The 25,618-nt window shown below is 43.8% G+C and overlaps 1 protein-coding gene and 1 pseudogene across 1 annotated transcript; one reads left to right on the forward strand and one right to left on the reverse strand.

Moving 5' to 3' along the window:
* The first annotated feature begins 264 nt into the window (after nt 1-264).
* LOC125522883 (pentatricopeptide repeat-containing protein At2g37320-like) lies at nt 265-3,331 on the forward strand. The gene is made up of 3 exons (XM_048687927.1): nt 265-499; nt 1,010-1,096; nt 1,213-3,331. The coding sequence occupies exon 3, from the start codon at nt 1,231-1,233 to the stop codon at nt 2,992-2,994; it is 1,764 nt and encodes a 587-aa protein (XP_048543884.1). The 5' UTR covers nt 265-499; nt 1,010-1,096; nt 1,213-1,230; the 3' UTR covers nt 2,995-3,331.
* An 884-nt stretch (nt 3,332-4,215) lies between these two features.
* Nucleotides 4,216-10,384, reverse strand: LOC125522881 (annotated as a pseudogene).
* Between the last annotated feature and the right edge of the window lie 15,234 nt (nt 10,385-25,618).

The following is a 25,618-nucleotide window of genomic DNA, read 5'->3' on the forward strand; positions in this document are numbered from 1 at the left end:
ACATTTTCTGCAAAAAATATAAAAATAGAGAGAAAACAATCAAAGAAAACCGATGAAAAGCGAAGAAAGGACCCAAAAAACTGAAGAAAAAAAGAAAAACAAAAGGAACCCTAATAGAAAAAGAAAAACCGAAGAAAACAGAGTGAAGAAAAGAAACTCACGAGACGGAACTACATCTCGCAGCGGGCGAGAGATAGCCCTAGCAGACAGCAACCGTGCAGGCCAAGACATGGTGCTATCTAGTTTGGAGCTCTCCCCCAACGGCCCAACCCAACCGCGCGCGCAGCCTCAAGCGAGGGCAGCCACGCACCGGAAGAGCCGCCGCCGCCGCTCGCCTGCTCCTGCCTCGTGCGCCGCCGCCGCCGCGTGCTGCTTCCGCTCCCGCGCCGGCACCGCCGCAGCTCTCCTGCTCTCGCCTCGCCCCGTCCCGGGGCCCGCGCAGGCGCTGCTCCTGCGGTGCCCGGCCGCCACACCACACGCTTGGTCCATCTCGGTTTAGGTGAGTTTTGAGGCAGCCTGCAGCCGGCGGTGGCTTTCAACATTTCGTATCCTGTGTGTATGTGTACGTGTCCAATGTCCTGTATGTGTCGTGCTTTGGTGCTGCAATTTAGTGGTAGGCATAGAGATTTTGTTATGCGTGTGTGGTTGCGCACAGCTATTTCAACATTTTCTTGTCAATTGTTGTACAAACTGTCAAATATAAGATGAAGCAAGCCATTGATTTGGTACTCTTTTCTATACCTGTAATGTTATTTGTAGTTTTTTCATATTATGTCTATTCTGATGGGTCGTGAGGCATCGAGTTTAATTTCTAGCTTTATTGTGCAATTAAGCCATATATTGTATTTAGCATCTGCCCCTGCTCAATAGAAAATCATGTATCTGTGCGTGCCAATAGGTTGAATTTTATTCTGCTTTCTTTCGATTGGCATAATAAAAGAGCTTCTGTACAAAATTGTCTTCCGCACTAGTATTACTAACTATGCCTTCTCTGTTGCTGTGGGGACAGTTATTATTGGCATCCAAGCTTGCTATCCAGTCAAAATCTCCTTAACTTGATGTTCGTATTCAAGGATGCTGGAAGAGGTGCTGCAGGGTGAGTAATGCAGCCACAATCTGCTTATTATATGCATAAAGCTGAGACCAGTGGATTAGTAAATCTTCCTTCATGATAAGCACAACTAACTGAATGCCTCTATTTCCCTTCACCAGGTGTGGGCTTAGCTGTTCATGCTGCTAGGCCTTTCCAAACGGAGGCTCTGCACGACTTCCTGTGCATGTTTTTGGGTTTGCCCATGGACAACTTTGGCCATGCACAAACACAGCCATCTCCTCTGGTACCGTTTCAGCAGCCATCTCCTCTGGTATCGTTTCAGCAAACATTTACCATCGTTGTCACTGATTCGTCTTTGCGTGGCGAATTTTGGCACTCACTTATCACCCGAGAGATCAAGAAAGCAAGGGGTTCGTGGCATCCATGATGCATTGAGAGTCATGCACCTCGTGCCAGGGAAGGCATATAATGGCAAGGAGGAAGGTCCATCTCACCGCCGCCTTATCAACGACTGTATGCATGACATAATGGGAGTTCAGCCAGAAAATCGTGTTATGCGTAATGGAAAAGTGCAGTTTGTTGGCTCAAGCAATAATACAGAGCAAATTTTACCCAATACCGTTGATTCTAATGATATCTCTGCTTGTCCTTCCATTAATAAGCTCGCAAAGGGAAACAAGTTTATGCTACTTGTGGAGCTGCATAGGAGAGGAATGAGTGCGGATATATCTATTTTAGCATCTGCCATGAGCTTTTGTGCTGTTAAGCAATCCATTAGGGGAGGTGTCCAGCTCCATGCTCTACTGGTGAAAGTTGGTTATGAATTGTCAGTCCTTTCTGGCACCTCTCTAATCAGCTTATATGCAAGATGTTATCAACTGGAGAATGCTTGTCAGGTTTTTCAGAACATGCCAGTTAAAAATACCGTGTCGTGGACAGCACTCATTTCTGGTTATGCGCAGGATAATAAGGTTGAGCCTTGCCTCCAGGTGTTTCAGCTGATGAGGCAGTCAGCGTGCAGGCCTAATGACATCACATTTGCCACTATCTTCAGTGTGTGCACTAACCACGCACTTCTTGCACTTGGTAAAAGTGTTCATAGTCTAGAACTGAGAATGGGTTTTGATTTGTGTGTGCATGTCTCAAATGCACTGATATCAATGTATGCAAAGTGTGGGAGTATAGATGAGGCCCAGTCCATATTTGAGAGCATTGCGTGCAAGGACCTGATTTCTTGGAACTCCATGATATTTGGATATTCACAGCATGGCCTTGCTGAGCACTGCCTAAGCTTGCTAAAAGAAATGGAGGAGGAGCACGTAGTGCCTGATGCAATCTCCTTCCTTGGCATCCTGTCATCATGTCGGCATGCATGCCTTGTAGAGGAAGGCCGGCGCTGCTTCAAGGCAATGATCAGACTTGGAATGGAACCAGAGTTAGATCACTACTCGTGTATGGTTGACCTCCTCGGCCGGGCAGGATTGCTCGATGAAGCATGGGATTTGATCCATACAATGTCCACGTCCCCAAATGCAGTCATATGGGGTTCTCTGCTGGCTGCCTGTAGGATGCATGGGAATATTCCGATTGGCATCCATGCTGCAGAGCACCGTCTTAAGCTGGAGCCAGGTTGTGCTGCAACTCATGTACAGCTAGCAAATCTATATGCTAGCATTGATTGCTGGAGTGATGTGGCCAGAGTGAGGATGATGATGAAGGAGAGAGGACTGAAGACGAACACTGGGTGCAGCTGGATAGAAATTGGCAATAAGGTTTATACCTTCACAGCAGAAGACAGATCAAAGAGCCAACAAGTAAATCATGTCTTGGCTGTTCTTGACTGCTTGCGCTCTCATATGGAATACAAGTATGATCTGCTGATAGATGGTCTTGAGTTTGATGAGCCTGAATATTTCAAGGTAGGTTCGAGCACTAAATAAAATATTGGAAGATCATAGATCGCCTCAGTCATTTGTCTATATGAAGATTGAAGAATCAATTCTATAGAAAAAGCATGACTCACACCTCAGGGACCTGCGATATGATTCATCTGATTTCTACCTCAAATTGTTCGATATTATATTGCATCAGCTTTAGAGTTTTCCCATCTGCCATCTGATTTGAGTTTTGATGCTCAATGTAGTCTTATTTATACAATTGTTGTAAATCAGGTTTCATTAGTGATTAGTACAAACCATGCGGGGACTTTAGATGTAAATTGGAGTCAAAATATGAGAAAGGCTGGCTTGATTGACTAAAGGATTGACGTTTTCTTTCTCTCCTGCTATTTTTGCACTGATCTGAAAATGAAAATTACCTATTACTTCTTGATTGCAACTTATAGATAACTAGTATCCTCTAATAATTATTTTGTAGTTGCATTTATTATTTTTCCTTTGGGTTGTAAAAGAAACAAATTTAATAATGGGCAATTCTATATTTTACATTGTTTTCACTTATGTTAGTATATTTCACTACAATCTCCTCTAACCTGTAAGCGGGGTCAAAAGCCAGGTACTTTTAGTAAATTGACAGCAAAGTACATAATCACAAAACTATAGAGACACTTATTGAGAATCCGAAACTTAACCGTTGGAAATGCAAATTACCTATACTTCTTGATTGCAACTTGTAGATAACTAGTATCCTCTACTAATTATTTCATAGTTGCATTTATTATTTTTCCCTTTGGGTTGTAAAAGAAACAAACTTAATAATGGCCAATTCTATATTTTACATTGTTTTCACTTATTTTAGTATATTTCTTGTAAGCGGGGTCAAAAGCCAGGTACTTTTAGTAAATTGACAGCAAAGTACATAATCACAAAACTATAAAGACACTGAGAATCCGAAGCTTAACCATTGGACATGCTGCCGACAATATTTATGAACTTCACATCCAAAATATGTAGGCACCTTGCACATCAGCAGAGTTTCAGGTCCTGACTAACAAAAGTTCAGATTATTGTTGGCAAGGAACTCCACAGAAAGCACCATGATAGCAATCAAATATTGTTCGTCGAGATAACACCCACTAAATCTAGCAGCTAAGACCAAAAGCATACTTCAGCGCTCAGGCATGAACACCATGACCGGTTCCGTGTAGCATTTGAGAAAGTTTCCGTCGCTTCCAACCACTGACGATGGGGAAAATGTGCGACTCAGCAGAAGAACATCGATGACGCTACATTGCGATGCAGACGAGGCAGCTCTGGCACCGGAGCAGCCTCAGCCTGGGAAGACGTCTCCAACATGTCATCGAGCCTGGTGAACTTGGCCACCTGGCCCGCGGCAAGGTGTGCGTAGAAGATGGGAGCAACTGAGAGGGAAAATCAGATGATCAGCCATGCCTTCTGATACATGTTGCGGAATCAAGTAATGGGAAATCATGCTTACCTACTGAGATTGCTGTGGTGCTCCTCTGGTACCTGAAACGAGTTCGCAAGCATTGAAATATCAAAAGGATGCAGCGAAGATCGGAGGCAAGGTAACAGCTGAATCTTTTGTAACTAAATGCTTTAATGGACATACGCATAGGATAGGGAGTGCACGAGCTCTTCCATCTCATCAGCAGAGAAGCCTATCTCGTCGTGGAGGACATGGTAGTGTGTTGGCCTTGTAGTCCCCTGCAACACAAAAGCAGAACGACTTAGATTCAAATAATCATTTGCAACACAGTGAGCAACAATCACAAATCACAAGGTAGAGAGAACATACAATTATGCCAGCATGAGCACACATGTAGAAATCATAGTGTGTGGGATGGCAGATTCCTCTATCAACCACAGTACCTACACAAGGGGAAAATAGGACTATGATAAGAATGTATGAGTAAAAAGGCCTAAGAATTGCTCATTTAGTCCATACAAAATTGTACGTAGTAAACAATAGTTCTGTGGTAGGTGTGTAGATAAAAGATGTAGGTTACCAGGGGGGACATTATTCACTTGATCAGGTCTCTGTCCATTTCGCAAGAAAAATCTGGTGTGATGATTCTTCTGTGCAACTATCAATGTGAACTTGGGGAACCAGTTGCCATCAAAATGCTTGCCGCCAAAAAACTTGCATGCCTGTATCAATTAAAAAGACATTACTGTCCAGAACTGGATCATGAGGAATGGGACATCATTTATGTTTACCTCCATGATCTGAGCCAGCTCCTCGTTCAGTGCCTGATTGAACTGGCTCTCACTAACACCATCCCTAACATCAAGACAACAGAGTTTCCTTAGAAATCAGGGTGCCAAAGTAAACTTAGAGATGTCATCGAGTATTAGAGTCAGTTTGCACTCTTAACATCGAGGGACAACACAAATAGTCCACCAATTACTACAGAAAAATTATGCTGCTTACATGCAAAGTCTACTACCAATTATCTCAGAGAGGACTACTGACCTGAAAAATGATAATTTGTTCCGGCCTCTGACCATCGTTGTTTCTGAGGAAGTCAACTAGTGAATCCCTGAAATTGTTATTGTCCCAGTGAGCAACAAAACAAAAGCATATGTATAATTAGGAAGCATTGCTATTACAATTGTTTAAATTGCACTTCTATAAATCCAAGCATAAGAAACTCACTTAATGAGGCCATGATCATCGTCTCCAACTGGCTTAAACAAGGTATCAATCATTTCCAGCCTGGGTGACTGAGTGCACACAGAAGCTCTGTACTTTGACATGATTGGCCACTTCAATGAACTAACCACCTAGGTAAAAGCCAAAAAACACCTGGGTGAGTAAGCGAATTGTCGGTTGGAAAATCTCTCCAGACTTTATTACTGTAGGAAACTGTAAACATAAGCAAAACTTACTGCAGCAACCGATGGCACGTTTCGTCCTGGTGAACCATGGGAAACATCCATACCAAAGATGATGGTTGGTACCTTCGACACGTGAGGAATAGCACGGGTTGTTTCCTTTTTTAGCAATGAATTCAACCCGCCCAGCTGGATTGGCAAAAACGAAACAAAACAAAAGCAAAGCATTCAGTTTTTCAGCTAACAAATCTAAATTGTGTGGTACATTGAAGATGAAAATATAGATCACACTGCAAACCTTGGCATTTATCTTTAGCAGCACATTTGTGAGGTACTGATCTTTGATATTGGGAGGAGGAACTAAGCATTGCGTAAAGATACCATGCTCCACAAGGCATTCGCGCTTCCACGGTCCTGATAAGAAAAATTGAGGTTTGGATAATAAATTAAGACATAATAAAGCTTATTTGCAAAGCTGAGGTAGCAGAGCAAACCGTAGATGTCACTGTTCTTCTCAGGAAGAACGCACAGGAGAAAGAGAAAGTCTGGTTTTCGTGTTAACTTTGCTTTAATCTGCTGAAACATAGCCTCCACCCTTTTTGTCGGAGGCTCTCGTCTCATTTGGTGCCTCTCCTCAATAACGCCACATTCGGCCATTTCCTGCAAATAGAACTGGTTGATCAATACCAGAATTTTTTGAAAAAGCCCAAGATTAGGCAAAAAAAGTTAACTCACAATTCCCTTCTTGGCACCAGACTGGATAAGGCGCCTGGCAAGATCTTCAACATTACATCGTGCAGAAAAATTAACAACTCCCCACATCTTCACTTTTATGGGTTGAATGAACCTCTGGAGAGCAGAACTGGGAATGTTACCACATCGATAACAATACGCAACAATAAAGAGTTTACAGTGCACATGTGTAGAGTTCAATCAAGAGGTATGTTCAGGTGCTCACGTCATTATTGAAGTTCCACCTCCCATTAGGTGTATGAAGTTCTCTACCATCTGCAGAGTTTAACTGCACATTACGATATTTAATTAGATGCAAGCAGCAAAGGGCCTGCATAGTAGGCGTTCAAAGACATACATCCAATGAAAAGAGCAGTATGGCTCTCCTAACCTGTGGTGCCTGAAGGACTCTACCCTCGACTTGAGTAAACTCTGGATCTATCACAATGCCGCATTCCCTCAGCACTGGATCGGAATTGTAATTATTGGCACGCAACACCTGGGTAAATAAAATTGAGATTTATTGTATTTTTTGATATTTTTAGACCCTGTGAACATATCTCCTGCAGTATAGCTGAATTCAGGGTATCAGAGTAACATACACCAGACAAGCTCAACATCCTTTGGTCCGGCCTCTGCCTGGATCCCTCCACCAGCTTTGACCTTTGCAACGTCGACAGAGACTTTTTATACCTTTGTAATGGCACTAGAACGCAAGCCTGGTTGCAAACATGAAATTAGCACCAAAAACACAAGAAACTTTGCACCAAAAGAATGACTCAAAACGAGAACAGGAAGAGAGGGACGGACCTCCAGCGGGAGGTATGTTGGGCGCTCTGGCTTACCCGCAATTAGACAGGGCAAATTAGCAGACTTTTCCATCTTCATAGACCAACGATTCATGAAGTGATCATAAACAGTTACATCCACAGTGTTGCCATCCTTTTGCTTTTGTGGGAAACTAGAACAAGAATGAATTTATTGAAACAAGAGGACGTGAGGCGTATGCCCTGAACTTGCATATAACAATTCAAGAGTAATAACATCTTACGTCAGCTCATTGCAATTCTTTTCGGACAATCCAGCAATACTAAATTCCATCTTCGTGTGAATGGTCTCGATCCTTAATTTGTTCAGTGCCCGTTTGGCCTAAAATCATGTCAAGGGTGACCAAGGTTAGAGCAGGTAAACATGTTAAGTCTAGTGATGGATTCTTGAAGGACTGAACATCTACTAAGAAATTACTAGGTTGTAACATACTTTGCGCCAGTCAATTCTGGAAGTGTCCTTCACATCCTGGTTGAAGAGTAGAAAGTCAATCACAGGCCCGGGTCTCACTACCATCGTGGTGGTTAAATCTGCAAAAAATTCAATAATCAATCACACGTGCAAATATGCCACCTTCAATCTTGTAACAAACTTTTTTCCAGGAAGCTCATGCAAATTAGGCCTCGAGATTATAAACATACCAACATTGAGCGAGAGCCCACTTTGAGTGGGTCGAAAGCTAGAATAAAAACCCTGACAACCGCGAACACCGCCACCCAACTCCACATAACGGGAATCTTTATGGAAAAAAGACTGTCGGACTAAAAGGCAATTCCTGCAGCCAGCAAGAAAGCCGAGTGAGTATAAGAACATGGAATTGTTTGCTAGAGCATCTCCAACAGCCGCTCAACGCGCCGCGTGCAAAAAAATCATTTGGCGCGGCCGGCAGCGGTGGCTCCAGCAGTCGCGTCAAAATTGAACGCGCGCGCGTAGCTCCAGCGGCCGCGCTAAAATGCAGCGCGCGCTAAACAATGCGTACATTTTTTAAAATAAAATTCATAGATAGAAAAAACGATACATAGATATTTTACATAGTTCCATAACATAGATAGATAAAAATTATTTAGATAGTACAAGGACATAGATAAAAACTACTAGTGCAGCTACAGCCTACTCCCAGTCATCGTCATCATCGTCATCGTCTCCATCCTCGCTGGTCTGATCCGAGGTATCGAGCCACATGTCTTCCCAACGATCATCATTAGATGTAAAGATCGTCTCACCACCACTCTCAACTACATCGCACTGGGATAGCGCCAGGGCCTTCCGCCGACGCCTGTCCAACCGCTCAGCGCGGCGCCTTGCCCAGTAGGCTTGCTCGTAGGATACGTCCTCCGGGTGTTGTTGGCGCCACTCCGCCATGACCCGCTCGTCCTCATGGGCGACGAGGAGGCGGTTCTGCCGCTCAGCGTGCTCCGCACGGTCTTGTGCCGTGCGAAGACGAGGCGGCGGGGCGACGTCCAGCGCCTGCTGCAGCGTGTGGACATTGTGGAAGTTCATCTGCTGGCGCGGCCTGCCTAGGCGCCACGCCGCCGCGTTGTACGTGCGGGCGGCCTCGTGCGCCGTCTCGAAGGTGCCGAGGCCAAGCCGGAGTTGGCCGGACCGTATCTCCGAGTAGAACCCGCCGTTGGGGCGCTGGCGGACGCCACGGTAGCCCGACACTCCTCGGCGGCGCGGCGGCATGGTGGCGGGGCGCTGGAGCGGTGGCGCGGGTGGCAGCGGAAGCAGTGGAGGGGCGTGTGGCAACGGAAGAGGAAGAGAAGCGTGTGCAATAGGCGTGTGGCGCGCGCCGCATTTTATAGGCGCGCCGGAAGCGGTGTGGCAAAAAAAGCGCGCGACCTGCCGCCTTTTCCCCCGCGCGCGCAAACCGTTCCCCCACGCGCGATTTTCCCGCCACCGCTGGAGCGCGCCGAAACGTCCCGCGCGTCCAAAAGATTCGGTTTACCGCGCGCGCGTTTTTTACCGCGGCTGTTGGAGATGCTCTTATAATAAGAACCTAACAGAGAGCCATCATAGAGTTTGCAACATTTGATAAATAGATCGAACAGGTTGTGCTACATAAACTTAAGAACATACTGTTTTGTAGAGTGCTGCCGCAGAATGATGTCGAGAACCCGAAGAGCATCCTGCGAGGAATTCATCGGAACCTTTGCCGCGAAGGTTATCTCCACCTTGAAAATTTTGGGGTCTACTGCCATTTTCACTCTCTTCGTGTCACTTCGTCCCGGGCTGCCATCTCCTCCGGGGCCCCCGCTCGTTGCTGCGATCCTGCAGGTTGATTGTCAAGACGATTCCCACAATCAACAGGAGGTGAGCTCAAGAATAGATCACAGCTGGAACGGGTGATGGAGCAGATGAATGTTTTACCTTCTGGATGAGGCATCGACCACGGCAACATCAAACACATTGGTGGTAAAAGGAAGAGGCCCAGCGGTGTAGAGGCCCGTCTCGTCATCGTAGGCGAATTGCTTGCCTGCGAGGTCAGAGGCGTAGGTCTCGTATAGCTGCCTCATCACTTTCCTCCCCACGCGTTCCCCAGCAGCGGGTTGACCGTCGCCGTACTTGAGATCTACCTGTGGATGGAAAATTCGAAACCAAGTGTTGGCAGGTGACCATGGAAATCAAGTTGAAGAAATGGAATGGTGATGGATGGACTAGTTTAGGATGAGGGATTGCTGTACGTGATAGTGGTAAAAGAAGTCATGCGCTGGCTTCCAGGAGGCTTTGAAGTGGTTGGTGAGCAGCGTTATGCGCCGCCCCCTTGTGCTGGGCTTGGGTGGCCTTGTGATGGGAAGCATCTGAGGCGTGGGCGGCGCCTTGCTGGGTTCATTGCCCTTCCACCGTGCGGCATTGGTGACTTGCTGGAATCACCCTTGCTGGGTTCATCGCCCTCGCCACCATGTGGCATTGGTGACTTGCTGGAATCTCCCTTGCTGGGTTCGTCGCCCTCGCCACCGTGCGGCATTGGTGACTTGCTGGAATCGCCCTTGCTGCTCTGAGTCTGCGACTCCATCTATCTGCAAGGAAAACACACAGCAAGGAAATTCGCTCAGCAAGGATGTACTCTTAGTTGGGCAGGGAATTAACCAGACATTGTGTGCACTGCTCCACGATTAATTAGTTCCCTAAATATATGAAGCAAATTGATAAAAAGGATGCAACTTATGTAACATGAAAATATCTTCTGATGATAGATACATGGTATGTTTCCCACAAAGAAAGGAGAAATGAAGTTAGGGGTTGTATTCCCAACTCCAGGAGGTGATTCAGACCGAGCAAAGAAAAAAATGCGGACAAGTAATATAATCTGGAATCTAAGAACCAGTGAAACAATCAATTGGTACAACATCAGCATAACTTTTTTTATGCAATAGGGGTGGTTTCCCCCCAGTTCCATTGTTACGAAACCACAAGTTCACAGCATTCGATGCCGTCTAGGGTTAGGGGAGGAAATGAGAGTAAGTCCCTTCGTAGTAGTTTGCGTAGAAAATATAATTAATAACGTGTCGCTGTTCCGGATCGACCGCATCCCAAAAACACCACCATACTTCCCTCAAAAAAAAGAAAAAAAAACATCACCCTACTTTCTGCACCCAAAAATAGGGGGGGAAACACATGGCCAGACCAACCTGAAAACCCTCGTGCACAGGCGAAACCAGCAAGCAAGCATTATGAGTGACTCACTCTTCACTCATCACAAAGTTAAAAAAAAAGCGAAAATGCGGACCATCGAGAAGATGAATGTAAACCGCTGCAGGAAAACCCTGAAAACCACCGACCTAGCTGGCGACTAGGGCGCCAGCGCCATGGATCTATCTATCCTCGATCGGCAAGAAAACGCCCGGAGAGAAATCAACACTATCGGAAACTAGCACAGAAACAGATTCACGCAGAGACGAGAAAGAGAGAAATCACTCCAAGAAGAAAATGCAGCGAGGGTGCGTGGCTGGCTAGGCGATGGAGAGGAGGAGAGCTCGTCGTCACCTTGGCCTCTGGGACGGGTCACCGGCGGCAATGACGGCTTGCTCGGCGGATCTGCACCTCCTGGGCTGGAGCGGAGCGGAGCGGGAGATGAAAACCCTCGCTGGTTCCTCCACTGGCTGGCTTCTCACGCACACCACTTTCAGAAAACCCCCACTCCCTCCCCCTCGTATTTATTATGGCAAGCGAGGAATCAGAATCCCTCTTTGCCTTCCATGGCCGTGGACCGCCTGACTGACTGACCAAGCGAACTTATTTTGAGCACGCAACGCGACGGGGCCCATTTCGTGTCGCTGTGGCGTGGGCCGCCAGGTGACGGGGCCCCGCGTGTCAGCCTCGGTCGATCTGTATATGCACGAATGCATGGTAGACACGGAGAAGAAACGGAAGAAGGCGCACGGCCCTGCATGTTCGTCCGTGGACGTGTTAAAGAAGAGTTGTTTTCCAGTGCTCCACTTACTACATCTGCCTCGTCAAATTCTCAATCATAGGTGGTGTTTGATTCTCTAGTCGCTTTTTCTAGTCCCAACTAAAAAGTCATTAGTTCCTAAAAAGTCCCTCCTTGTTTGTTTTTAGAGACTAAAAAGTCTCTAGTCCCTTTCTAGAGGTTATTAAATGACCATGTTGTCCCTAGTATATAGAAAAATAACCATCAAACAATACCATGGGATGGCGGGCCAATAGATACATGGAGGGGCATTGTTGGAAAAATCCCAAAAAGTCCCCAAAAGACTCTCTTTGAGAGTCTTCTTCATTTAATCCCAAATGCCTAGTTTAGTTCCTAAAAAGTCCCTCTCGTTTGGTAAAAAAGTCTCTAAGAGGGACTTTTTCTAGTCCCTACACAAAAAAGTCCCTGAAAACAAACAACCCCTATGTTACTCCCTCCGTTTAGATATGTAAGTCACCATACAAAAATTAAATGATTCCAAGGCGTGAGCGTGATGCATTAATCTCATCTTGTTTTTTGTTTGTTAACATAAATAAAATAATCAATCAATAAGAAATGTGGGGCGTGTATGCTTTCAATGACTTGAGACTATCAAACACGGCATGTACTGGTCAATTCATTGCATACAATGCTATTAATTAGCAAATAAACATTCAATTCTCTTGGTTTTCCCTCTGCCTTGGTCACCATGCACCTGGACAGAGGAAGTAACACTCCCACTAGTTAAGTTAGTGTGGTTGTTTGGGGGAAAATGCTACGCTTACAGAATTCTAGTACAGACTAGTTTTACGGACTTCCCCCTCTCCAACCAAACCCCTGATTTAGCTGGTGGGACCTCTCCTCCCTAATCTTCTTCGACGACAACTCTACATGTGAGTCCGTAACAAAAACCCCGTGAGAATATGTCCATAAGTATAGCACCTCTCTTGTTTGGGTAATTAGTACTGTCGTAAGTTTTAATAAGAGGGTTTATATAATATAATAATGAAACCGTTTTAAGGTTGCTCATGGTGGGAAATATCACATGTATACTTGAAAAACACTTGTTTTTCACCGGCCCATAATAACGAGAACTTAAACCACGTCCGCTGAGCGATCGTGCCCCTGCAACCCGTCCACCACTCGTAAATCTTAAGATGATATGCCGGCTCAGTCTTTCGGAGATGCTCATAGAGGTAGGGTGTGCGTGTGTGCGTTCATAGGGGTGAGTGTATGCGCGTGTATATGAGCGCTTGTGTCTGTACTTATGCTCAAAAAAAATAATCCTACACCTACAAAGACCATATGCAAGTATGTAAAACCTTGTAAACTAATCTAAACAAACCCCCCCCCCCCCCCCCCCCCCTCCCCTGAATTTAAGGGTGTGGGCTCCTTCCTCCCCTAAACACCAATTCGCCACATTGGTTTCTCTATCTCTATCTCTACTTTACTTGAAAAGAATATAAGGTCCCGTTTCATCTTTCTTCACATCACCCCTTCGTCCAACCTTCCCCGTATAATAATCAATCACCTTGATTTACTTACCTTCTGAACCAATTCCATTTTAATTTACTTACCAAACTACTGATTGAAATAAAAGGTAAATCACAGGCATAATTTAATGAACATTTATTTACACGATCGCATACTATGTGCAGATAAATCACTTTTGATCAAAATATAAGGTAAATCACGGACATAATTTGATGAACATTTATTTACACAATCGCATACTATGAGTAGGTAAATCACTTCTGATCAAAATATAAGGTAAATCACGGACATAATTTGATGAACATTTATTTACACAATCGTATATTATGGACAAGTAAATCACAAGCTAACGTAGTAGAATATTTATATCCCGTACGCATGGGCGTTGTTCTAGTTTATCTAAACATGCGTAGTTAGTCTATGTAAGTCTAGTGTTGCCGCACCGCTTCCCCTCAAGGCTCCAGCCTTATCCCTTCGAGACGTCTCTGCTCCACACAATTCTTCCCCTTCGTTTTTCCTCTCTCGATATCTCGTTTGTCTAGCTCGAGAGGGGATGGCTCCCATGGCGTCGCGACCACCCCCACCACCTGCGGCATCCCCGCCACAAAACGAAGGGCGACGTGACCACTAGCTCTCTTCGAAACAATTCCGCTGCAATGCAACCTCACCATGGGAGCACCACCGTTGCTACAAACTGGAAGGGTTGACGCCGACCACTCACGTGCGGCATCATCGCCGTGTTGCAACCCCGCGGTTGCAGCAGCACCACAGCTGCAAAGGGGGCGGAGTACGCAGCTCAGAGGGGGTGCCAAAGGTGGGGCGACCCAATACGAGGGTGCAAGGGGAGCGGGCGTCACTCTGCGCGTCGCCGGTGCTGCAACATAGCTGCAATGGAGCGCTCGTCGGCCGCTTCCCCAAGCTCCCATGCATCACTCACAGTGCTTGCTGGTGGCTCAATGTAGAGTCGCCAACAGCACTTGGGGTTTCTCGACGTTGCACTTGGGGTTTCTCGACGTTGCAATGAAGCGTTGCTGCGACGCCTGGAGTTGACGTCGTTGGCATGGCCGGCCCGATGTTGCATTGCAGTAGGTGGGCACTCTAGACCGGGGGGGGGGGTCCATGAGAGCCACTACAATGCGTCCAACGGCTTCGCTGCAGAAGCAAGCTTCCATGGCCGCTAGCGCTGTTGTAGGAGGGAAGGCGCCAGGGTGTTGCAGGGGGCCAACCGCCCCACAGCTGTGGTGCTGCCGCGATGGCAAGGAGCGATGCTGGGAGCAAGTGCGGTATGACGCGAGGCGAGGAAGACGAGGCCACACACGGCGTTGTTCTGCATGAGAAGGACGCAACCTAAATTTACTAATCCAACGATTGTGTGGGCTTGATCGTGTTGGAAATATGCCCTAGAGGCAATAATATTGTATCATTATATTTTATAATATTTCATGCTATAACTGTTATGATCCTGGCATATGTGATTCAGTGAAAAACTTGTATGCACATGTGAAATGATAAACGGATAAAATAAAGGTTCCTAGTCTCGCCTCTAAGACTAGCTCAAGTGTTGTTGCTGATCATGTTTTTTGGATCTTAGGATATTGTTAAGTGTAATAATAGTCCTAAAACAACATTGAGATTATGACGTTGGAAGAGCGATCATATTGAATCGCCCCAAACTTGTTTCTTATGAATTGAAATAAAATCATATGTAACCAATTGTAATAACATAGAGTGTTTACACGTGATTTTGCTCCTTAGACCATGAGAGTATCTAGTCACTTCTTACCGTCCGGTGGATTTTGGATTTATTCAAATGTCACCTGTAACACGGTAATCATAATGACAACTTACATGTTCATCGGAAAGTTTGACAAGGGACTAGATAACTCAAAAGTGGGATTTGCTCCTCTGACGATGGAGAGATACTCTTAGGGCCCTCTCGGTGTGACGGCATCCATCATCGTTTGGCCAGACACATGTGACTTCGTCACGGGGATGCCGGAACGCGACAATGAGAAAGAAAAACAAAATCGGTAACAATGATATCAATATAGTGAGCATGTGATGACTCAGGAGGATACCGACACATCCCGGGTTTTTGTGAAGTATCGCGAAGCAAAGGAAACATCACATGATAACCAAAGGTTCACTCGAATATCATTTGTGTGCTCATAGGGATCTATATGGACGTCCACGCTTCCGCTATCAGTCATTGAACGAAGGGGTTTTCTTCATGTCTATGAGTTATCGAACCTATGGGGTCACAAGTTTAAGGAAATCATGATCTGCTGAGTGTTAGTAGGACGGGAGTGATGATAATATATTTGTGTAATTGTTTCATTAATATTCGGAATAATTTTGAGAGGATCTAGAAGTGTTTTGGGGTCACCGGAAGGGTTTCAGTGAATATAGAGTAATACTGGGTATTACCAATAAATATATATAGGTGTAAAATGTTTTCATGGATGTTAACTTATATATAAAATGGCCTGAACGTATTTAAAACAATTTGTATTTAATATCAAGGGGGCTAAAAAGTCCAAGAGGTTGAAGGCAACTTGGGCCACAAGGGCCCAAGTGGGAGGCGCCTCCCTTCCCTAAGGAATGATGCCGAATTGGAGTGGGGGAGGAGTCCAACTCCTTCTCCCTTGGCCGGCAATTTGGAGGGACTCCCCCTTTGTGGCGCCAGTCCTCTTCCCTCCAACCTATATATACTAGAGGATTTCCACCATTTGAATACACAAGTTTTGGAGCCTCCTCTAATTCTTCTACTTGTAGTTCTACTTGATCCTATTTAACTAATTAGAACTAGACTAATCCTCTAATCCACATAATTAGAATCCCGGTGTGGTTCTAATCTCCCCCCTCTAATTTTCCAACGATGATTAGCCCTGGACGGTGAAGCGCTGCCGGATCGTGAAGGTTGCACGCTTGCAACCAAGTAGAGAGGTCGTGCTTTAGGTCTTCGGTTCGATGGACCGTTCATGGGCAGTTCGCGGGATCGTTCATCGACGGTTCGAGCGACTCCAAATATGATCTACATCGACATGTTCTTCTTACGCTGCAACTCAGAGATGGTAACGATCGTGATCCCAACTAGCACTACTAGGGAAATGCTTATATACAGGACCTCACTAGTTGCTCTTTTAAAAAGGAAGCGATCCTGCTAAGTAGCAGCAGCGCTTTGTCATTAAAAGCACTGCTACCATGCACATAGTGGTAGCGCTGTAGATACAAAACACGCTACTATTATAATTACCAGACCGTTGCAGGCAGGCTAGATATACTAGTAGCGCTCATACATAAAAAGCGCTACTGCTATTGAACTTAGCAATAGCGCTTGTTCCACTAACGCGCTACTGCTATGTATCTTAGCAGTAGTAGTTGTTAAGGACCAGCGCTACTACTACAGGCACCTTATCCACACGCCCCGGCCCGCGCGCGTCCTCACTCTCCCCTCACACTCTCACTCGCCCACTTCGCCGCGCGCCGTCGCCCACCAGCGCCCCCAAGGTAACTCCCTCCCTCCCTCTCCGCCCTCCTCTCCCCTCCCTCTCGCCGCCCTCCTCCTCTCGCCGCCCTCCTCTCCCCTCCCGTCGCCCCACCTCCATCCGTCGCCCCTCCTCCATCCTCCTCCTCCCTCCTCCCTCCCCCTCCATCTGCCGCCATCTCGGCTCTCTCCTCCCTACCTCCCTCCCTCCCTCCTCCCTTCCTCCCCCCATCGATGTTAATTATTTTGAGTAAAATAGAACATATAAGTTATATGAACAGAATGTAGGTATTTTGAATAGAATAAAATAGAAAATATAGGTAGAATGTAGGTATTTTGAATAGGATAGAAGACTAGTGAATAGGTCTTTTGAATATAAAAAAGTTTTAGTAATAGAAAATTTTAGTAATATAATTTTTAGGTATAGAAAATTTTCAATTATAGAAATCTATTGGAATGCTACATGAGAAATTTTTAGGTATCAAATTTAGTAATAAAAAAATTTAGTAAGAAAATTTAGGTATAGGATTTTTTTGTAATTTTTATCTTCAATATAGAAATGTATTGGAAAATTTAATTATTTTTTATGTCATTATCACTTTGTCATCAAAGAATGCTATATGAGATTTGATGGTCTAAAATTTTCACTCGGTGGAATATGAAGGCTTTGTAGGGTCATGTCTCCTTGGAGTGATCGTCATCCGAGCTACCTCTACTTCCTCTATACCCGAGTTGGTGAGCTAAAAGTCCACCTCCTTCTCTACTCCTCGGTGTTGAATAGAGTCGAATTAGAGTAGAAATATATTGAAATGTTTTTGTCAATATTGAACCATTGAAATGCAATGAGCACCAGTTTATGCTCATGTGGGAATGTGGGAAAATCCGAGTGGGCTATGTTTTGCCAGAGTATTGATTCATTTCGATTCCGCCAAATTTCAGGCGTCCGATATGTCCTATTTTAGCAAAGGTCATGCCGGATTTTTCTGTGAATTTAAGCATGACTTGTGCTAGAATATGTAGGAAATATCAAGTGCCCCGGATTTGCTAGAAAGAGAATTAAACGTCATTTCGAGTTGACATTAAGTCTGTCGGGACTCCATACATGACAGTCAAAAAATCAGTGAGGGAGAGTCTCCACCATATATGAGAGAAGAAGAATGCGGACTATTGTCATGGGGGTCGCTTCTCCTTCTTATCTTTGTGCTAGACCTTTGTTATGCACTAGGGGAAGAAGGAGTAGCGACCATCATCGATGGTCAAAAAATCGGCGAGGGAGTGTCCACCATATATGAGAGAAGAAGAATGCCGACTGTTGTCCTAGGGGTTGCTTCTCCTTCTTTTCCTTGTGCTAAATATTTGTAATGCACTAGGGAAAGGAGGAGTAGCGACCATCACCGATGGTCGCAATATCAGAGAGGGAGTTCCCACCATATACGTGAGATAAGAGTTTAGGAAGGAAGACTCGACCAACCTAAAGTCAACCCGTTGTATATTGAGTAATAGTGATCTATGTGCTGAGTTTCCTAGTAGTTGCCTTCGACCAATTTTCAATGTTTCAACTATGAACATAGGAAATGTCTGACGACGAAAGGGAATTCGTTATGTGTGAATACTACGAAGACGAGCGCGACCTGTGCGACAGGCCTCACCTAGTTGGTGGTAGGCGCTTCAACATCATGCTAGATGAGACATCCGAAGTGGATATAGTAAGTCACAACGACAAGTCTTTTTTCGTAATTAAGCATGACTTTTGCTTCTTTTGCTTTAACTTATAATTTTTTACAATTCTACTAGTGTATCCCCTGCCATGCAAGAATTTATGTCTTAGATAAGATTGGTTTCAATACTATGGACATCATGGAGGTAAAGAGAGTTAACTTGAGGACCGAGCATGGTTATACTTTTGCCGCAAAATTATACAATGCAAACACTTACTCCTATTTTGAATGCAAAAACTGGAGAACTCTATGCAAGACTTATGCATTTGAGCCTAATATGCTTATCACCTTTAATATTCGTCCGAAAGATAAAATTGAAGGTAATATCGACATCTGGGTCGATATGCAGACGCCTTCAGTTCTATCATTGTGTGAGTTTATCAATCATATTTATTAAGGAATTTATATTGTTTATTTAAAAATAGTTGACAACTAATTTCTATTGATAGCTTATTTCCATTCAAGCAAACATGTCTGGCGCTTGGTAGACAACACCTACTACTGTCTTGGGGATGAACTAAACTACGAGGAGATATGTCATTATGTTTCATGGCTTGAGGATCTTGATACTGTCAAGACAGGTTATTTTCCTGAACTTCGAAATATTAGTACTCAATATGTGCGACCACTAGTGTGCGTAATGAACTACGATCACATCTATTTAGGAAAGATGGTAAGATTTTTACTATTTGTCCTCGGTGCATATTTTGCATACATTATTTTTAAGGTAAACTTCATTGCTAAGTATGTTACTATGATGTTCTTCAACAGGGACCCCCGATGAATGTTGTGCCTCATTGGATCGAGCCTAAAGGTCACATGACAATGGTTAGCTTACGGCCAAGATATCCTGTATTGCACATGAGTGCATTCATGATTTATCAAAGCGAGCAAGTCTTAATAGTCAAAGACTGGAGCAAAATTGTGAAGGATCACAACAGAGAAGTACTAGCGGGCAGCAATCAGAAGCGCATCCCATAATTAGGAGACAAGTTCATCTGCATTCTCCACAATTAGGAACCTTTTTGCTACAAATGAATTTCTTGATTTCCTACCTAGGAGTTTGATCATTAGCAAAAACAAAGAACCTCCTAAGGTTATAAGTGCTCAATTGAAGAATTGCATACCAAAGATGACAATACCTAGATCTATTCTTACTTTTATGCCTAGCTAGGGGCGTTACACGATAGCGCTTGTTGGGAGGCAACCCAATTTTATTTTTGTTCCTTGCTTTTTGATCCTGTTTAGTAATAAATAAATCATCTATCCTCTGTTATGATTGTTTTTTATGTTTTAATTAGTGTTTGTGCCACGTAAAGCCTTTAGGATCTTCTTGGGTGATTGTTGTTTGATCTTGCTAATAAAAACAGAAAGTATGTGCTCACAAGAATAATTTTCATTTTTTACCAGAGAGCGATAAAATACCAATTCCAACCGCAGTAGATCAATATACAAATTATTTAGGTCCTCCTATTTTTTAGAATTTTTGGAGTTGCCAAAGTATTTTAACTATCCATATTTCTACAGTCTGTTCTGTTTTTGACAGATTCTATTTTTCGTGTGTTGTTTGCTTATTTTGATGAATCTATGGCTAGTATCAGGGGGTATGAACCATAGAGAAGTTTGAATACAGTAGGTTTAACATCAATATAAATAAAGAATGAGTTCATTACAGTACCTTAAAGTGGTGATTTGTTTTCTTATACTAACAAAGCTCATGAGATTTTCTGTTGAGTTTTGTGTTGTGAAGTTTTCAAGTTTTTGGGTAAAGATTTGATGGATTTTGGAACAAGGAGTGGCAAGAGCCTAAGCTTGGGGATGCCCAAGGCACCCCAAAGTAAAATTCAAGGACAACCAAAAGCCTGAGCTTGGGGATGCCCCGGAAGGCATCCCCTCTTTCGTCTTCATCTATCGATAACTTTACTTGAGGCTATATTTTTATTCACCACATGATATGTGTTTTGCTTGGAACGTCTTGAATGATTTGAGTCTTTGCTTTTTAGATTACCACAATCATCCTTGATGTACACACCTTTTGGGAGAGACACACATGAATCGGAATTTATTAGATTACTCTATGTGCTTCACTTATATCTTTTGAGCTAGATAACTTTTCTCTAGTGCTTCACTTATATCTTTTTAGAGCACGGTGGTGGTTTTATTTTATAGAAATTATTGATCTCTCATGCTTCACTTATATTATTTTCAGAGTCTTTTAGAACAGCATGGTAATTTGCTTTGGTTATGAAATTAGTCCTAATATGATAGGCATCCAATATGGGTATAATAAAAACTTTCATATAGAGTGCATCGAATACTATAAGAAGTTTGATACTTGATGATTGTTTTGAGATATGAAGATGGTGATATTAGAGTCATGCTAGTTGAGTATTTGTGAATTTGAGAAATACTTGTGTTGAGGTTTGCAAGTCCCGTAGCATGCACATATCGTAACCGTTGTGTAACAAATTTGAAGCATGAGGTGTTTCTTTGATTGTCCTCCTTATGAGTGGCGGTCGGGGACGAGCGATGGTCTTTTCCTACCAATCTACCCCCCTAGGAGAATGTGCGTAGTGCTTGGTTCTGATGACTTGTAGATTTTTTCAATAAGTATGTGAGTTCTTTATGACTAATGTTGAGTCCATGGATTATACACACTCTCACCCTTCCATCATTGCTAGCCTCTTCGGTATCGTGCATTGCCCTTTCTCACCTCGAGAGTTGGTGCAAACTTCGCCGGTGCATCCAAACCCCGTGATATGATATGCTCTATCACACATAAGCCTCCTTATATCTTCCTCAAAACAGCCACCATACCTACCTATTATGGCATTTCCATATCCATTCCGAGATATATTGCCATGCAACTTTCCACCGTTCCATTTATTATGACATGCTTCATCATTGTCATATTGCCTTGCATGATCATGTAGTTGACATCGTATTTATGGCAAAGCCACCGCTCATAATTTGTTTTATACATGTCACTCTTGAATCATTGCACATCCCGGTACACCGCCGGAGGCATTCATATAGAGTCATATTTTGTTCTAGTATCGAGTTGTAATTCTTGAGTTGTAAATAAATAAAGGTGTGATGATCATCATTATTAGAGCATTGTCTCGTGTGAGGAAAAAAAGAGAAAGGCCAAAAAAAAGAAGGCCCAAAAAAATGAGAGAAAAAGAGAGAAGGGACAATGTTACTATCCTTTTCCAAACTTGTGCTTCAAAGTAGCACCATGATCTTCATGATAGAGAGCCTCTTATTTTGTCACTTTCATATACTAGTGGGAATTTTCATTATAGAACTTGGCGTGTATATTCCAACAATGGGTTTCCTCAAAATGCCCTAGGTCTTCGTGAGCAAGCAAGTTTGATGCACACCTACTTAGTTTCTTTGGTTGAGCTTTCATACATTTATAACTCTAGTGCATCCGTTGCATGCAATCCCTACTCCCCGCATTGACATCAATTGATGGGCATCTCCATAGCCCGTTGATTAGCCGCGTCGATGTGAGACTTTCTTTTTTTGTCTTCTCCACACAACCTCCATCATCATATTCAGTTCCACCTATAGTGCTATGTCCATGGCTCGCGCTCATGTATTGCGTGGAAGTTGAAAAAGTTTGAGAATACTAAAGTATGAAACAATTGCTTGGATTGTCATCGGGGTTGTGCATGATGGGAGCATTTTGTGTGACGAAAATGCAGCATGGACAAACTATGAATTTGTAGGGATGAGCTTTCTTTGGCTATGCTATTGTGAGAAGACATAATTGCTTGGTTAGTATGCTTGAAGTATTATTATTTTTATGCCAATTTTAAAATTTTGTCTTGAATCTTTCGGATCTGAATATTCATGCCACAATAAAGAAAATTACATTGAAAATTATGTTAGGAAGCATTCCACATAAAAAATTGTGTTTTTATCATTTACCTACTCGAGGACGAGCAGGAATTAATCTTGGGGATGCTGATACGTCTCCAACGTATCTATAATGTTTTATTGTTCCATGCTATTATATTATCTGTTTTGGATGTTTAATGGGCTTTAATATGCTCTTTTATATTATTTTTGGGACTAACCTATTAACCGGAGGCCCAGTGCCAGTTTCTGTTTTTTTGCCTATTTCAGTGTTTCATAGAAAAGGAATATCAAACGGAATCCAAACGGAACGAAACCTTCGCGAGGATCTTTCTTGGAACAAACACAATCCAGAAGACTTGGAGTGGAAGTTAGAGACGCAACGAGGCGGCCACGAGGCAGGAGGGCGCGACCCCACCCTCGTGGGCCCCTCGTAGCTCCACCGACGTACTTCTTTCGCCTATATATACTCTTATATACCCTAAAAACATCCAGGAGAGCCACAAAACCACTTTTCCACCGTCGCAACCTTCTGTACACGTGAGATCCCATCTGGGGGCCTTTTCTGGCGATCTGCCAGAGGGGGAATCGATCACGGAGGGCTTCTACATCAACACCATAGCCTCTCCGATGATGTGTGATTAGTTTACCACAGACCTTCGGGTCCATGGTTATTATCTAGATGCATCAACACCATATGGCTTCTTCTCTCTCTTTGGTTCTCAATACAAAGTTCTCCTCGATGTTCTTGGAGATCTATTCGATGTAATATTCTTTTGCGGTGTGTTTGCTGAGATCCGATGAATTATGGATTTATGATTAGGTTTATCTATGAACAATATTTGGTTCTTCTCTGAATTCTTATATGCATGATTTGATATGTTTGCAAGTCTCTTCGAATTATCGGTTTAGTTTGTCCTACTAGATTGATCTTTCTTGCAATGTGAGAAGTGCTTAGCTTTGGGTTCAATCTTGCGGTGTCCTTTCCCAGTGACAGTAGGGGCAACAAGGCACGTATTGTATTGTTGCCATCGAGGATAAAAAGATGGGGTTTATATCATATTGCTTGAGTTTATCCCTCTACATCATGTCATCTTGCCTAATGCATTACTCTGTTCTTATGAACTTAATACTCTAGATGCATGATGGATAGCGGTCAATGTGTGGAATAATAGTAGTAGATGCAGAATTGTTTCGTTCTACTTGACACGGACGTGATGCTTATATTCATGACCATGCCTAGATATTCTCATAACTATGCGCTTTTCTATCAATTGCTCGACAGTAATTTGTTCACCCACCGTAATACATGCTATCATGAGAGAAGCCACTAGTGAAACCTATGGCCCTCGGGTCTCTTCCTTATTATATTGCATCTGTTTTTATTATCGCATCTCGTTTACCATTTTGCAATCTTTACTTTCCAATCTATACAAAAAAAATACCAAAAATATTTATCTTATAATCTTTATCAAATCTCACTTTTGCAAGTGGCCGTGAAGGGATTGACAACCCCTTTATCACGTTGGTTGCAGGTTTCTTGATTGTTTGTGCAGGTACTAGATGACTTGCGTGTTATCTCCTACTGGATTGATACCTTGGTTCTCAAAAACTGAGGGAAATACTTACGCTACTTTGTTGCTGAAGGAAATATGCCCTAGAGGCAATAATAAAGTTATTATTTATTTCCTTATAATCATGATAAATGTTTATTATTCATGCTAGAATTGTATTAACCGGAAACATAATACATGTGTGAATACATAGACAAACAAAGTGTCACTAGTATGCCTCTACTTGACTAGATCGTTAATCAAAGATGGTTATGTTTCCTAACCATGAACAATGAGTTGTTATTTGATTAACGAGGTCACATCATTAGTTGAATGATCTGATTGACATGACCCATTCCATTAAGCTTAGCACCCGATCGTTTAGTATGTTGCTATTGCTTTCTTCATGACTTATACATGTTCCTATAACTATGAGATTATGCAACTCCCGTTTACCGGAGGAACACTTTGGGTACTACCAAACGTCACAACATAACTGGGTGATTATAAAGGAGTACTACAGGTGTCTCCAATGGTACATGTTGGGTTGGCGTATTTCGAGATTAGGTTTTGTCACTCCGATTGTCGGAGAGGTATCTCTGGGGCCCTCTCGGTAATGCACATCACATAAGCCTTGCAAGCATTATAACTAAGATGTTAGTTGTGAGATGATGTATTACGGAACGAGTAAAGAGACTTGCCGGTAACGAGATTGAGCTAGGTATTGGATACGGACGATCGAATCTCGGGCAAGTAACATACCGATGACAAAGGGAACAACGTATGTTGTTATGTGGTCTGACCGATAAAGATCTTCGTAGAATATGTAGGAGCCAATATGGGCATCCAGGTCCCGCTATTGGTTATTGACCGGAGACGTGTCTCGGTCATGTCTACATTGTTCTCGAACCCGTAGGGTCCGCACGCTTAACGTTACGATGACAGTTATTATGAGTTTATGCATTTTGATGTACCGAAGGTTGTTCGGAGTCCCGGATGTGATCACGGACATGACGAGGAGTCTCGAAATGGTCGAGACGTAAAGATTGATATATTGGAAGCCTATGTTTGGACATCGGAAGTGTTCCGGGTGAAATCGAGATTTTACCGGAGTACCGGGAGGTTACCGGAACCCCCCGGGAGCCATATGGGCCTTAATGGGCTTTAGTGGAAAGGAGAAAGGGGCAGCCCAAGGTGGCTGCACACCTCCCCCCTCCCCTAGTCCTATTAGGACTAGGAGAAGGTGGCCGGCCCCCCTCTCTCTCTTTCCCCCTCGGGGAATCCTAGTTGGAATAGGATTGGGGGGGGGGGAATCCTACTCCCAGAGGGAGTAGGACTCTCCTGCGCCCTCCTCCTTGGCCGGCCAGCCCTCCCCCTTGGATCCTTTATATACGGGGGCAGGGGGCACCTCTAGACACACAAGTTGATCCACGTGATCTATTCCGGAGATCGTCATCGAGCTGAACGTGTGCTCGAACTCGGAGGTGCCGTAGTTTCGGTGCTTGATCGGTTAGATCGTGAAGACGTACGACTACTTCCTCTATGTCGGTTCAGCGCTTCCGCAGTCGGTCTGCGTTGGGTACGTAGACAACACTCTCCCCTCTCGTTGCTATGCATCACCATGATCTTGCGTGTGCGTAGGAATTTTTTTGAAATTACTACGTTCCCCAACAGTTGCATCACCCTTTCCTCTTCAAGGGAAAACCAACGCATGCTCAAGAGG

The sequence above is a fragment of the Triticum urartu genome, chromosome 7 (genome assembly GCF_003073215.2).
Source record: "Triticum urartu cultivar G1812 chromosome 7, Tu2.1, whole genome shotgun sequence".
NCBI classification, from domain to species: Eukaryota; Viridiplantae; Streptophyta; class Magnoliopsida; order Poales; family Poaceae; genus Triticum; species Triticum urartu.

What these genes read in the sequence shown, in the direction of transcription:
- LOC125522883 (XM_048687927.1), top strand. Translation starts at nt 1,231, where the DNA reads ATGCTGCTAGGCCTTTCCAAACGGAGGCTCTGCACGACTTCCTGTGCA.